Source organism: Lissotriton vulgaris, chromosome 6 (assembly GCF_964263255.1).
Source record: "Lissotriton vulgaris chromosome 6, aLisVul1.2, whole genome shotgun sequence".
Taxonomy (NCBI): Eukaryota; Metazoa; Chordata; class Amphibia; order Caudata; family Salamandridae; genus Lissotriton; species Lissotriton vulgaris.
In genome coordinates this window covers 23,624,683-23,638,973 of record NC_141694.1, presented here as the reverse complement: position 1 = coordinate 23,638,973, position 14,291 = coordinate 23,624,683, and the positions used below count along the sequence as shown (strand labels likewise).

General features: G+C 43.0%; 1 protein-coding gene across 8 annotated transcripts in view; it reads left to right on the top strand.

Annotated features, from left to right (window-relative positions):
• Positions 1-14,291, top strand: part of SLC29A1 (solute carrier family 29 member 1 (Augustine blood group)) — a 444,508-nt gene that overhangs the window by 326,392 nt on the left and 103,825 nt on the right. For all 8 annotated transcript variants that reach the window (XM_086925861.1, XM_086925862.1, XM_086925868.1 and 5 more), the window contains 2 exons: positions 7,075-7,156; positions 7,513-7,685. In XM_086925861.1, coding sequence (XP_086781987.1) covers positions 7,075-7,156; positions 7,513-7,685 — 255 coding nt within the window. The remainder of the gene's footprint in view (positions 1-7,074; positions 7,157-7,512; positions 7,686-14,291) is intronic.

Below are 14,291 nucleotides of genomic sequence, written 5' to 3'. Positions count from 1 at the left end.
CGTGCCCTACTGTCCATGAGTGGCTCTGTTTTCCCTTTGTTTGTCACTTCTGTCCTTGACTTGTTTTGTTGATAGCCCATAGGGCGTGCCCTACTGTCCATGAGTGGCTCTGTTGTCCCTTTGTTTGCCACTTCTGTTCTTGACTTGTTCTACTGATATCCCTTTGTTTGTCACTTCTGTTCTTGACTTGTTTTGTTGATAGCCCGTTGGGCGTGCCCTACTGTCCATGAGTGGCTCTGTTGTCCCTTTGTTTGTCACTTCTGTCCTTGACTTGTTTTGTTAATAGCCCGTAGGGCGTGCCCTACTGTCCATGAGTGGCTCTGTTTTCCCTTTGTTTGTCACTTCTGTCCTTGACTTGTTTTGTTGATAGCCCGTAGGGCGTGCCCTACTGTCAATTAGTGGCTCTGTTGTCCCTTTGTTTGTCACTTCTGTCCTTCAGTTGTTCTACTGATATCTCTTTGTTTGCCACATTTGTTCTTGACTTGTTCTACTGATATCCCTTTGTTTGCCACTTCTGTCCTTGACTTGTTTTGTTGATAGCCCGTTGGGCGTGCCCTACTGTCCATGAGTGGCTCTGTTGTCCCTTTGTTTGCCACTTCTGTTCTTGACTTGTTCTGTTGATAGCCCGTTGGGCGTGCCCTACTGTCAATTAGTGGCTCTGTTGTCCCTTTGTTTGTCACTTCTGTCCTTGACTTGTTCTGTTGATAGCCCGTTGGGCGTGCCCTACTGCCCCTGAGTGGCTCTATTGTTTCCTTGTTTCTCACATTTTTCCTTGACTTGTTCTACTGATATCTCTTTGTTTGCTACTTTTGTTCTTGACTTGTTCTACTGATATCTCTTTGTTTGCCACTTCTGTCCTTGACTTGTTCTACTGATATCTCTTTGTTTGTCACTTTTGTTCTTGACTTGTTCTACTGATATCTCTTTGTTTGCCACTTCTGTTATTGACTTGTTCTGTTGATAGCCCGTTGGGCGTGCCCTACTGTCCATGAGTGGCTTTGTTGTCCCTTTGTTTGTCACTTCTGTCCTTGACTTGTTCTGTTGATAGCCCGTTGGGCGTGCCCTACTGTCCATGAGTGGCTTTGTTGTCCCTTTGTTTGTCACTTCTGTCCTTGACTTGTTCTGTTGATAGCCCGTTGGGCGTGCCCTACTGTCCATGAGTGGCTCTGTTGTCTCTTTGTTTGCCACTTCTGTCCTTGACTTGTTCTGTTGATAGCCCGTTGGGCGTGCCCTACTGTCCATGAGTGGCTCTGTTGTCCCTTTGTTTGTCACTTCTGTCCTTGACTTGTTCTGTTGATAACCCGTTTCTTTTGCCCTACTGCCCCTGAGTAGCTCTATTGTTTCCGTGTTTCTCACATCTTTCCTTGACTTGTTCTACTGATATCTCTTTGTTTGCCACTTCTGTTCTTGACTTGTTCTACTGATATCCCTTTGTTTGCCACTTATGTCCTTGACTTGTTCTACTGATATCCCTTTGTTTGCCACTTCTGTTCTTGACTTGTTCTACTGATATCCCTTTGTTTGCCACTTCTGTTCTTGACTTGTTCTACTGATATCCCTTTGTTTGTCACTTCTGTTCTTGACTTGTTCTGTTGATAGCCCGTTGGGCGTGCCCTACTGTCCATGAGTGGCTCTGTTGTCCCTTTGTTTGTCACTTCTGTCCTTGACTTGTTCTATCGATAGCCCATAGGGCGTGCCCTACTGTCCATGAGTGGCTCTGTTGTCCCTTTGTTTGTCACTTCTGTCCTTGACTTGTTCTGTCGATAGCCCATAGGGCGTGCCCTACTGTCCATGAGTGGCTCTGTTGTCCCTTTGTTTGTCACTTCTGTGCTTGACTTGTTCTACTGATATCCCTTTGTTTGCCACTTCTGTTCTTGACTTGTTTTGTTGATAGCCTGTAGGGTGTGCCCTACTGTCCATGAGTGGCTCTGTTGTCCCTTTGTTTGTCACTTCTGTCCTTGACTTGTTCTACTGATATCTCTTTGTTTGCCACTTTTGTTCTTGAGTTGTTCTACTAATATCCCTTTGTTTGCCACTTCTGTTCTTGACTTGTTCTGTTGATAGCCCGTTGGGCGTGCCCTACTGCCCCTGAGTGGCTCTATTGTTTCCTTGTTTCTCACATCTTTCCTGGACTTGTTCTACTGATATCTCTTTGTTTGCCACTTTTGTTCTTGACTTGTTCTACTGATATCCCTTTGTTTGCCACTTCTGTTCTTGACTTGTTCTGTTGATAGCCCATAGGGTGTGCCCTACTGTCCATGAGTGGCTCTGTTGTCCCTTTGTTTGTCACTTCTGTCCTTGAGTTGTTCTGTTGATAGCCCGTTGGGCGTGCCCTACTGTCCATGAGTGGCTCTGTTTTCCCTTTGTTTGTCACTTCTGTCCTTGACTTGTTCTACTGATATCTCTTTGTTTGCCACTTCTGTTATTGACTTGTTCTGTTGATAGCCCATAGGGCGTGCCCTACTGTCCATGAGTGGCTCTGTTGTCCCTTTGTTTGTCACTTCTGTCCTTCAGTTGTTCTACTGATATCTCTTTGTTTGCCACTTTTGTTCTTGACTTGTTCTACTGATATCTCTTTGTTTGCCACTTTTGTTCTTGACTTGTTCTACTGATATCCCTTTGTTTGCCACTTCTGTTCTTGACTTGTTCTGTTGATAGCCCGTTGGGCGTGCCCTACTGCCCCTGAGTGGCTCTATTGTTTCCTTGTTTCTCACATCTTTCCTGGACTTGTTCTACTGATATCTCTTTGTTTGCCACTTTTGTTCTTGACTTGTTTTGTTGATAGCCCGTTGGGCGTGCCCTACTGTCCATGAGTGGCTCTGTTGTCCCTTTGTTTGTCACTTCTGTTCTTGACTTGTTCTACTGATGTCCCTTTGTTTGTCACTTCTGTCCTTGACTTGTTCTACTGATATCTCTTTGTTTGCCACTTCTGTCCTTGACTTGTTTTGTTGATAGCCCGTTGGGCGTGCCCTACTGCCCCTGAGTGGCTCTATTGTTTCCTTGTTTCTCACATCTTTCCTGGACTTGTTCTACTGATATCTCTTTGTTTGCCACTTTTGTTCTTGACTTGTTCTACTGATATCCCTTTGTTTGCCACTTCTGTCCTTGACCTGTTTTGTTGATAGCCCGTTGGGTGTGCCCTACTGTCCATGAGTGGCTCTGTTGTCCCTTTGTTTGCCACTTCTGTTCTTGACTTGTTCTACTGATATCCCTTTGTTTGCCACTTCTGTTCTTGACTTGTTCTACTGATATCCCTTTGTTTGTCACTTCTGTTCTTGACTTGTTCTGTTGATAGCCCGTTGGGCGTGCCCTACTGTCCATGAGTGGCTCTGTTGTCCCTTTGTTTGTCACTTCTGTCCTTGACTTGTTCTATCGATTGCCCATAGGGCGTGCCCTACTGTCCATGAGTGGCTCTGTTGTCCCTTTGTTTGTCACTTCTGTCCTTGACTTGTTCTGTCGATAGCCCATAGGGCGTGCCCTACTGTCCATGAGTGGCTCTGTTGTCCCTTTGTTTGTCACTTCTGTGCTTGACTTGTTCTACTGATATCCCTTTGTTTGCCACTTCTGTTCTTGACTTGTTTTGTTGATAGCCTGTAGGGTGTGCCCTACTGTCCATGAGTGGCTCTGTTGTCCCTTTGTTTGTCACTTCTGTCCTTGACTTGTTCTACTGATATCTCTTTGTTTGCCACTTTTGTTCTTGAGTTGTTCTACTAATATCCCTTTGTTTGCCACTTCTGTTCTTGACTTGTTCTGTTGATAGCCCGTTGGGCGTGCCCTACTGCCCCTGAGTGGCTCTATTGTTTCCTTGTTTCTCACATCTTTCCTGGACTTGTTCTACTGATATCTCTTTGTTTGCCACTTTTGTTCTTGACTTGTTCTACTGATATCCCTTTGTTTGCCACTTCTGTTCTTGACTTGTTCTGTTGATAGCCCATAGGGTGTGCCCTACTGTCCATGAGTGGCTCTGTTGTCCCTTTGTTTGTCACTTCTGTCCTTGAGTTGTTCTGTTGATAGCCCGTTGGGCGTGCCCTACTGTCCATGAGTGGCTCTGTTTTCCCTTTGTTTGTCACTTCTGTCCTTGACTTGTTCTACTGATATCTCTTTGTTTGCCACTTCTGTTATTGACTTGTTCTGTTGATAGCCCATAGGGCGTGCCCTACTGTCCATGAGTGGCTCTGTTGTCCCTTTGTTTGTCACTTCTGTCCTTCAGTTGTTCTACTGATATCTCTTTGTTTGCCACTTTTGTTCTTGACTTGTTCTACTGATATCTCTTTGTTTGCCACTTTTGTTCTTGACTTGTTCTACTGATATCCCTTTGTTTGCCACTTCTGTTCTTGACTTGTTCTGTTGATAGCCCGTTGGGCGTGCCCTACTGCCCCTGAGTGGCTCTATTGTTTCCTTGTTTCTCACATCTTTCCTGGACTTGTTCTACTGATATCTCTTTGTTTGCCACTTTTGTTCTTGACTTGTTTTGTTGATAGCCCGTTGGGCGTGCCCTACTGTCCATGAGTGGCTCTGTTGTCCCTTTGTTTGTCACTTCTGTTCTTGACTTGTTCTACTGATGTCCCTTTGTTTGTCACTTCTGTCCTTGACTTGTTCTACTGATATCTCTTTGTTTGCCACTTCTGTCCTTGACTTGTTTTGTTGATAGCCCGTTGGGCGTGCCCTACTGCCCCTGAGTGGCTCTATTGTTTCCTTGTTTCTCACATCTTTCCTGGACTTGTTCTACTGATATCTCTTTGTTTGCCACTTTTGTTCTTGACTTGTTCTACTGATATCCCTTTGTTTGCCACTTCTGTCCTTGACTTGTTTTGTTGATAGCCCGTTGGGTGTGCCCTACTGTCCATGAGTGGCTCTGTTGTCCCTTTGTTTGCCACTTCTGTTCTTGACTTGTTCTGTTGATAACCTGTTTCTTTTGCCCTACTGCCCTTGAGTGGCTCTATTGTTTCCTTGTTTCTCACATCTTTCCTGGACTTGTTCTACTGATATCTCTTTGTTTGCCACTTTTGTTCTTGACTTGTTCTACTGATATCCCTTTGTTTGCCACTTCTGTTCTTGACTTGTTCTACTGATATCCCTTTGTTTGCCATTTCTGTTCTTGACTTGTTCTGTTGATAGCCCATAGAGCGTGCCCTACTGTCCATGAGTGGCTCTGTTGTCCCTTTGTTTGCCACTTCTGTCCTTGACGTGTTTTGTTGATAGCCCGTTGGGCGTACCTTACTGTCCATGAGTGGCTCTGTTGTCCCTTTGTTTGTCACTTCTGTGCTTGACTTGTTCTACTGATATCTCTTTGTTTGCCACTTTTGTTCTTGACTTGTTCTACTGATATCCCTTTGTTTACCACTTCTGTCCTTGACTTGTTTTGTTGATAGCCCGTTGGGCGTGCCCTACTGTCCATGAGTGGCTCTGTTGTCCCTTTGTTTGTCACTTCTGTCCTTGACTTGTTCTACTGATATCTCTTTGTTTGCCACTTTTGTTCTTGACTTGTTCTACTGATATCCCTTTGTTTGCCACTTCTGTTCTTGACTTGTTCTGTTGATAGCCCGTTGGGCGTGCCCTACTGCCCCTGAGTGGCTCTATTGTTTCCTTGTTTCTCACATCTTTCCTGGACTTGTTCTACTGATATCTCTTTGTTTGCCACTTTTGTTCTTGACTTGTTCTACTGATATCCCTTTGTTTGCCACTTCTGTTCTTGACTTGTTCTGTTGATAGCCCATAGGGTGTGCCCTACTGTCCATGAGTGGCTCTGTTGTCCCTTTGTTTGTCACTTCTGTCCTTGACTTGTTCTGTTGATAGCCCGTTGGGCGTGCCCTACTGTCCATGAGTGGCTCTGTTTTCCCTTTGTTTGTCACTTCTGTCCTTGACTTGTTCTACTGATATCTCTTTGTTTGCCACTTCTGTTATTGACTTGTTCTGTTGATAGCCCATAGGACGTGCCCTACTGTCCATGAGTGGCTCTGTTGTCCCTTTGTTTGTCACTTCTGTCCTTCAGTTGTTCTACTGATATCTCTTTGTTTGCCACTTTTGTTCTTGACTTGTTCTACTGATATCTCTTTGTTTGCCACTTTTGTTCTTGACTTGTTCTACTGATATCCCTTTGTTTGCCACTTCTGTTCTTGACTTGTTCTGTTGATAGCCCGTTGGGCGTGCCCTACTGCCCCTGAGTGGCTCTATTGTTTCCTTGTTTCTCACATCTTTCCTGGACTTGTTCTACTGATATCTCTTTGTTTGCCACTTTTGTTCTTGACTTGTTTTGTTGATAGCCCGTTGGGCGTGCCCTACTGTCCAAGAGTGGCTCTGTTGTCCCTTTGTTTGTCACTTCTGTCCTTGACTTGTTCTACTGATATCTCTTTGTTTGCCACTTTTGTTCTTGACTTGTTCTACTGATATCCCTTTGTTTGCCACTTCTGTTCTTGACTTGTTTTGTTGATAGCCTGTAGGGTGTGCCCTACTGTCCATGAGTGGCTCTGTTGTCCCTTTGTTTGTCACTTCTGTTCTTGACTTGTTCTACTGATATCCCTTTGTTTGTCACTTCTGTCCTTGACTTGTTCTACTGATATCTCTTTGTTTGCCACTTCTGTCCTTGACTTGTTTTGTTGATAGCCCGTTGGGCGTGCCCTACTGCCCCTGAGTGGCTCTATTGTTTCCTTGTTTCTCACATCTTTCCTGGACTTGTTCTACTGATATCTCTTTGTTTGCCACTTTTGTTCTTGACTTGTTCTACTGATATCCCTTTGTTTGCCACTTCTGTTCTTGACTTGTTCTGTTGATAGCCCGTTGGGCGTGCCCTACTGCCCCTGAGTGGCTCTATTGTTTCCTTGTTTCTCACATCTTTCCTGGACTTGTTCTACTGATATCTCTTTGTTTGCCACTTTTGTTCTTGACTTGTTCTATTAATATCCTGTGGCATGTGCCACGCTGTCTACGAGTAGTCTTGTTGTTCACTTGCTTGTGTCATTCTTTCCTTTACTTGTTCTGGCCACGTCCTGTTGTTTGTGCCTTACTGTCCTTCAGAACTGCTGCTGATGTTCTGTCTGAGATGATTTACATTCTCACCGATGTGGTTCCTTGCAGGTACCATGCTGTCTGGCTGATATTCTTCATCCTCGGTCTTGGAACGTTGCTGCCATGGAACTTTTTCATGACAGCCACCATGGTGAGTGTTTGGCATACTGGAAAAAGTACACATGCATGAGTCTGTCAAAGGCTGTATCTGTGACTAGTCTAGTACTGAAGGTACTGTATGGATAGATAAATTGTAGATGTTTTTGAGTAAATGTGTGTCATGGCGACTACTCAATTTTGAGTATAACGTTTGCTTGCTCAAGTATGTAGTTTGTATGTATTTGATTATTTGGTTGTGTTGTTCGACTGTGTCTAGTTGTATGGGGTTTAGACTTACAGGCACTGGGAACTCCAGTGAGGCATTGCTCATGACTGTTGAGAACGCCTGGGTTTTGGTGTGGTTCACCATAAGTGGTCTTCTAGGTATGTTTTTTTTTATTTTTGCAGTATTTCAGCAGCCGACTGGCTGATCCGGCAGAAGAGCGCATCAGCGGAGCTGAACTAAACATCACCCAACCTGCTCAGAACCAGTTGCAGGCCAAGTTTAACAACGTTATGACGATATGTGCTATGCTACCACTACTCATCTTCACTTGCCTGAATTCCTTCATACACCAGAGGTGAGTGTTAATGAAAACTGGCCAGAACCTGCCTGCTGGTCTATAGACTTCTTTATTTATGGTTCCTACACCGAGCTTCCCAACACAACTCAAGCTTTATGTAAACAAGTCAACAACTGAATAAAGACGAGCAAGGAACCATCATCATGGGGATAGAACTGGCATGAAAAACTGATAAGATTGCAAACTATGAACATCTGGCTCATAAAGAAAAGAATGTAATTCAGGGAAGGGGTTGTGAGGTAGACTAGCAAAAGGGCTTTATATATGTTCATGAACACTTCTCTCTATTGGTAAGAGAACTACCTCAAGCTCCTTAACTGTGATTAGTTTATACTTCACTCTTGTGTCCCATGGAAAGCAATAAACAGGAAATACTGTCCTACAGTTCCTATCCTTAGCTGTACGTATATCACTTGCTAAGAACTCTTACTTCCTGACTCATAATCCCATGTGCATAGCGTGTGTAACCGTTAACTTGAAATGCTAAAGATTGGGAGCTTGAACTGAGAATTCTTCCCGTTCCATCACAGGGTCAAACCCCAAATATTCTTGTACAATTCCTAAGGTTTAAGCAATACTCAGACAAATTTTGAATATAGTTTCTCAATACAGTTTGGTTTTCAGAATAATTCTCAGTGTTCATGAACTGTCCCCAGTAAACTTCCACACAAGCTAATGTTCTTTACAAAACTAAATGCTGAATTGAAGTAGCCAGGTCCTTGCTACAGCAGCATCGTAGCATGATTGTCTAGCTGAGATGCCAAAAAACCCAAGGGAAATTCTATCTGATTATCCAAGACAGCTGTAGTTCTTTCCAAACAACATCAGAGTTCAAGGACTGCTGGGAAATGTAGTTTGTCTTAGAGGCACAATCTCATAGTGCGTTACCCCCACACTCGAATCCTCACACCAGGCAACACTGGCACTACATAAACAAAAGAAACTAACCGTCTACAAACCATGAGATGTGATATAACAAAGACTCCTAAACGTCTTGGCCAAACAAAAAAGACAACACGCATAAGGTAGAAAAGAATCCCATCACTCCACATCTGTGGCTACTCTTCGTCATCTGGGATTGGTGGTTGGTTGCACCGCTCGTGCAATCAACCAAAAGTGGTGTCAAAACCAGGCTTGTTTCGTACCCCAGTGATCGGTACAGCCACTTGCCAGTCTTGAAGTGGTACTGAAGGTTTGCAGTGCAAAAAATGTGAAAATAATAAAGTGCAGTTGTTAAAATTGGCTACTAAGATAGTTACAACAATTTTAATAAACAGTATCCTAGAGTCCAATCTAAAAACAGAGCGCTAACAGTTTGAAAGGATAACTGTCGTGTGCGGTGAAATTAGAGGTCTACATGTTTCAGCCACCAGGCTTTCGTCAGGACCAATACAACGACGCTACTGCAAAAATGTGAAAATGAAATAATGAATCAAATGGTTGGTGCGATACAGCCTACCATATCCTGTAGCTCCCATCGGATAAGAAGGCAATACAGTAAATTTGAATTAATTCCTTCAAAGTAATATGAAAGTAAATAAAAAAATGTATACATGGTTAAATTCTAACCCATCTTGTTTGACCAAGAACATCCAGTAACACCGTTACTCAACATCTCACTCATTTCATATAATGGCATTATTGTCCAGATAGCCACTCATATGTGACTCTTGCGACCATCATCATAGAATTTTTGTACTCGCCCAGCTTTTTGTGGGAGTACTCCTCACCTCTCCTGGCGACTGCTCAGGGAATGAGGGCTCGCTCTAAAAAAGGGTAAACATAGCGACTCACACAAGGAAGGGCTTCCCATATTTAATCAAACGCCCTGTTAGAATTAAAATCACTCCTAAAGCAAAGGCACTTCAGCAGGGACCCCTGACTTAGATGCGCTTAACAACTCATATTTATAACAGCTCTAATAGTGTATAGTCTCTCCTACATATTCACAGGCCAAGCGAGGGAGAATGTTAAAATTCTCTTGCATGACTAAGTCGATAGGCATCTAAATGAGTCAAGTCAAAAAACCTCTGAGGAACAAGCTCTAGCAGTAAAACCTTGCAATCCCTACTATCATGGTCCATACGAAAGCAGGAAAGTATAACCATGCTTAATTAGAAATATATGCCTAGATCAATACTATGAGGTCTGTTAGCAGGCTACCCCAAAACAGCGTAAGATATTGGACACAGTAAGTTGTATCTCTAAAGCCTGGTAAAGGAACGCCATCTGAACGCTAAACAAGAGTGTCTATAGGGAGGCAGAATATATTATAAAGTCTCTAATGCCCAGTGGTAATCCCCAATATACAACAAATAGGGGCAGATCCTAGTAAACATTTGGAAAAGAAGGGGCAAGACCTGCCGGTCCCTACCTGTCTGTCGGTACCTCGGGTAATACTGAGCCGAGGGGGAAGCGATCACGTTGCCCATGATGTCACGAATAAATAGAGCTTGACGGATGTCTCTATTGGTGCGGGGAAACCTAATGCGACCTGTAAAAAGGAACCGCAATCCCCTGATAACACGTCCGTAGTACTTGAATTAGTATTCTGCGTGTGCCCTGAACCAAAACACAAGACTGGTACTCAAGCTTGATGACCCACTTTGGGATATTCCTCCCACTTAGCAAGACTCACTTATGGAGCACAAAAAGTATTGGGTGAAAGGCTTCAATTACATTCATCCACAGATAATTTCTCTAGGTCATGTTTCCTTCCATCATTTTGACCCTTTTTGTACTATTGCAGACAGGGCCAGTCACATGCAACCATCAATCTTGGCCCACCCTAAAAGAACAGTCCATCCAAAGCAGCGAGCCCATATCCCCTCTGAAAGGAAATAGCAGAACCTGCAGACCAGCGTTTTGAGTTTTAAAAAGCATTTTTGCACTTTACAAGGTACTAGGCTTATTGTATTAGGAAAACATATCCATTCAAGGGTAGAACTGGCGATTTGTTACAAGGCTACTCTTTGAAATGATGCCAATGAATCATGAGGAGATATTTGTAGTAGCTTTGACCCATAAAACATGGTAAAAGTGGCTAATTCATAATTGGCATATTTACCTGTCCAATAAGGACAAGGTATATGGTGTGGGAAATGCACCAATTGCTTGGAAGATAAATCTCCCTTGTGGATTATAGCATGCATCATGCTATCTAGCAGGCTGGCCAGGAAAGCATGCCTTCAGGCCGACATGCGTAGACTGATTGCTACAGGTTTACACCTGCAGGTCAGCCTAAAAAATTACCAGAAGGAACCCTACTTTTAGATATTACGTAAGCTTCCAATAAGTAGGCTTTGTAGCTCACAAGATAGTGTGCTTCGTCTTTAACTGTGGAAAATCTAACAAAGTAAGGTTGACATGTTTTTACAGTGACCAGCCCTCCCCCCAATCTATTTTCACTCCATAAGGCTGTAGCTATGTCTGTGAGAAAAGCTGAAACCGTTGAGATATTATTTCGGTAATTTATTTTAATATTTTTCACAAGTCCAATTCTTGGTGAAATTGAATGTTTGATTAATATACAGGAAAAGTAACATTTAAATAGTTAGACTTTGCCTGGCTGAAGGTCCAGTAGGCTAATTAGCATTAGCCTGCCTGCAGCTGCCCTCCTGGCCTGTTTTTTCCACTTGATGAGGTATAGAAAATGCTTGCAGAGCAGAAAAAAATACTAAGGCATTTTGTGAGGAAGAACTTAGTGTGAGGTATGTTACTCATACTGTCTTAGGAAAGACAACTGGGAGGGTTCAGGATTGAATTGACGTAAAAGCGTTAGTTTACTATAAATTAAGTCTTGGGGAAAAGAGCTTCTTTGATCCCAGGACCAGCTTTCGCCACCATGGCTCCATTCCAGTGGTAGGGGAGCTAGGTCCGAAACCAGTTTTGTGTGGTTGAGGAGGAAGAGACCACTCAGTTCCGTAGACATACCCCAGGGTGACTAACGAGCCTCGTCCAGGGCAGAAAGGTTCGGCCATCTTAATTTTCTCTGCAAATTGTGCACACTGAGATAGTTTGCAGTTAGGAAAACAGGATGTGCTGTAAAACGGAGAAGGTTTGCCCATAGAAACCTTTAGCCTATCGATTAGGGAACTTCCAGGAGTCACCTAATCCGAGAATTGACAAAAGTGATGCCTCACCCTCATCTTCTCAGAATGCATCTGGCGCTGTAGAAGAATGGAAGAGGACTGGACATGCTGTCTGTTACCTGTGTGTAGATCTGAAGGGTTGGGCCTGCTCCCACTTTTACAGTGGACTGGGAAGTGGACTCCAAGGGTCAGTTAGCTGACCTCCTGTGTGGCTATCCAAAGCTCCAGGAGACCTTTTCTTGTAGTGACCCTTTTACCAGTGTTGGGTGGACTTTCACTGGACTGTGCTGGTGAACACTGCTTGAGTGAGTCCTGGACTCCAAGGTGCTGCCCCTGAGGTTCCGGGAGCTTTAGAAGTGATCGTGAGCATCTACCTAAATAAAGGTGGAAAAGTTGGGACTTGGAAAACTTTTGACTTCAAGAGGACCGACCTAAGGTTAGCCACCAAGCCATGACTTAATTGGCAAGAAAATCAGATTGTTCACATGTAGAGCTTTTGGCCAAACGAAAGAAGACTTCAGTAGTCCTTCGTGGCTAAGGTATACATCTTTGGTGTGACCTTGCCGGGCTACAGCTTCTAGGCTTGTCTTGCTCAAGGTTTTAAACCTTCAAAGAAGAGACTAAGGGAATTGATTTCGAGTTTAGCGGACCGGTTGCTCGTCATAAAAGTGGCAGTTATTCTGTCTGCCTTATTACAAACACATAAGGATATATTGCACTTGTAATACGGCAGACTGTCGATCCGTCATGTTTGTGACAGAGTACTCGTCTTCCAAACTATAAATTAGGCCCTACATTCCAACATAGAAATTTTGACCACGGAAGGCGCAGAAGAGTCCGGGAACTAAGAGGACTTTGTTGACTGTGAAATTTGAATTTTCCTGCTTATTTTTTCCAGGCAAAACTAACTGCTCAGCTAACGAACCTCTGCCTATGGGTATCGAACCCCATCGGATACAGCCTGCAGTCTTTCCCTGCTCGATGATTTGAACTTCAATAAAAAAGACAACGGCCCTGAGTTACAGTTTAGCGTATGGATAGTCCATCCCAAAAATGACGGATATCCCAGTCCTCTTTATAACATATGCATTACACCCTAATACATTTGTAATAAAGCAGACAGGATTTTTCATGTTTGTGATTGAGTACCTGGCCACTAAACTCCTAATCAGGTCCTAAGTTAGAAGGTAAAAACTTTGACTGGGGCAACTCGCTTGGCATATTCAACCTACTCCCCTCCATCACTGTTGGCCTGAAATCAAGCCTAAGTCCACGTTACCCGTGAACATCAACATCTGATTGGAGTCTAGTTTTAATTTGGCACTTTTATCCCTAAACTCTTACAAATTCATATCTCCAGGTCCACTGATTGAATTTTAAGAATGTTTATGTAATTGTTCTTACACTTTTTTAATACATTTTTAGAAATTGGTTGTGGGATTTTCTTTTGTGCTGTATTTTGACTTTTTAATTGTTTTGGTACTGCTAAATACTTTCCACAGTTTTCCTTAAATTCAACCTATCTGCTATGTGCCACTTTTATTTTTTTAGCCCGTGTATTACACAGGACTAGATTTTTGACGTATTTCTTGGGAGGAACTTGCATTCTCCCCACCTAACCCATTTTCTTACAGACACATATTTGGTGTCTAATAAAATAACTATTTCATTGAAAATGAATTAAAGTTTTTAGCTTGCATTACTGTAAGTGATCTCCACTCATAGTGGGGTTCTTGTATGTGGGCATCACTAATAATCTTTTAAAAATCATTCAAAAGAAGGTCTAAGTTTACTGTTTAGTACTTAAACCCATTTTTGGGACAGAAGGGCAGATACTTTCAGGGGCGATTTACAAAGGAGGCCTAGACATTAAAAACCGCACCTATCACACTGTGGGAATATTATCAAAGTGGTGCTAAGATCGGAGGGGGGGGGGGGGGGGGGGGGGAGTCCACACATTTAGAAACAAAAATAATCAGCAACCACTATTTCTGATTGTCTCCAGTCATATATCCTGATTGAGGCAGATTTTCTCAAGATAAGAAACAAGTACACTAAAACTAAGCTCTGAAGAAGGCCCAAGAAGGAACGAAACGCGTTGGCTACTTTCAGATGAACAATTCTTGCATTAACAAGAATAAAGGATTTAACAATCAACAAACGCGCCTCAATATGTTTGATTAAACCCAATATAATGTGAATTTTAATCTACTTGAGATATATCTAGCTCTTTCAAACTAATCTTGAGAAAATCTCCCACAATCAGAACATATGACTGGCGATAATCAAAAATAGTGGGTGCTGATCATTTTTGTTTCTGGATACTTCTGGGGCTTTATGAATCAAAGTAGCCACTTGACGTCAAATCTGTTGGGCAAACCGTGACCAAGGTAGTCTTCAACATATGTGTGTGACATGGTTCTTTTAGAGGGTTTTGGTTTTCTGAATTGCTTCAAAGTTTTGAGTCTTTTGCTGTCTGGAGAACCGTTTCTTCAGATGTCACATGAAGAGA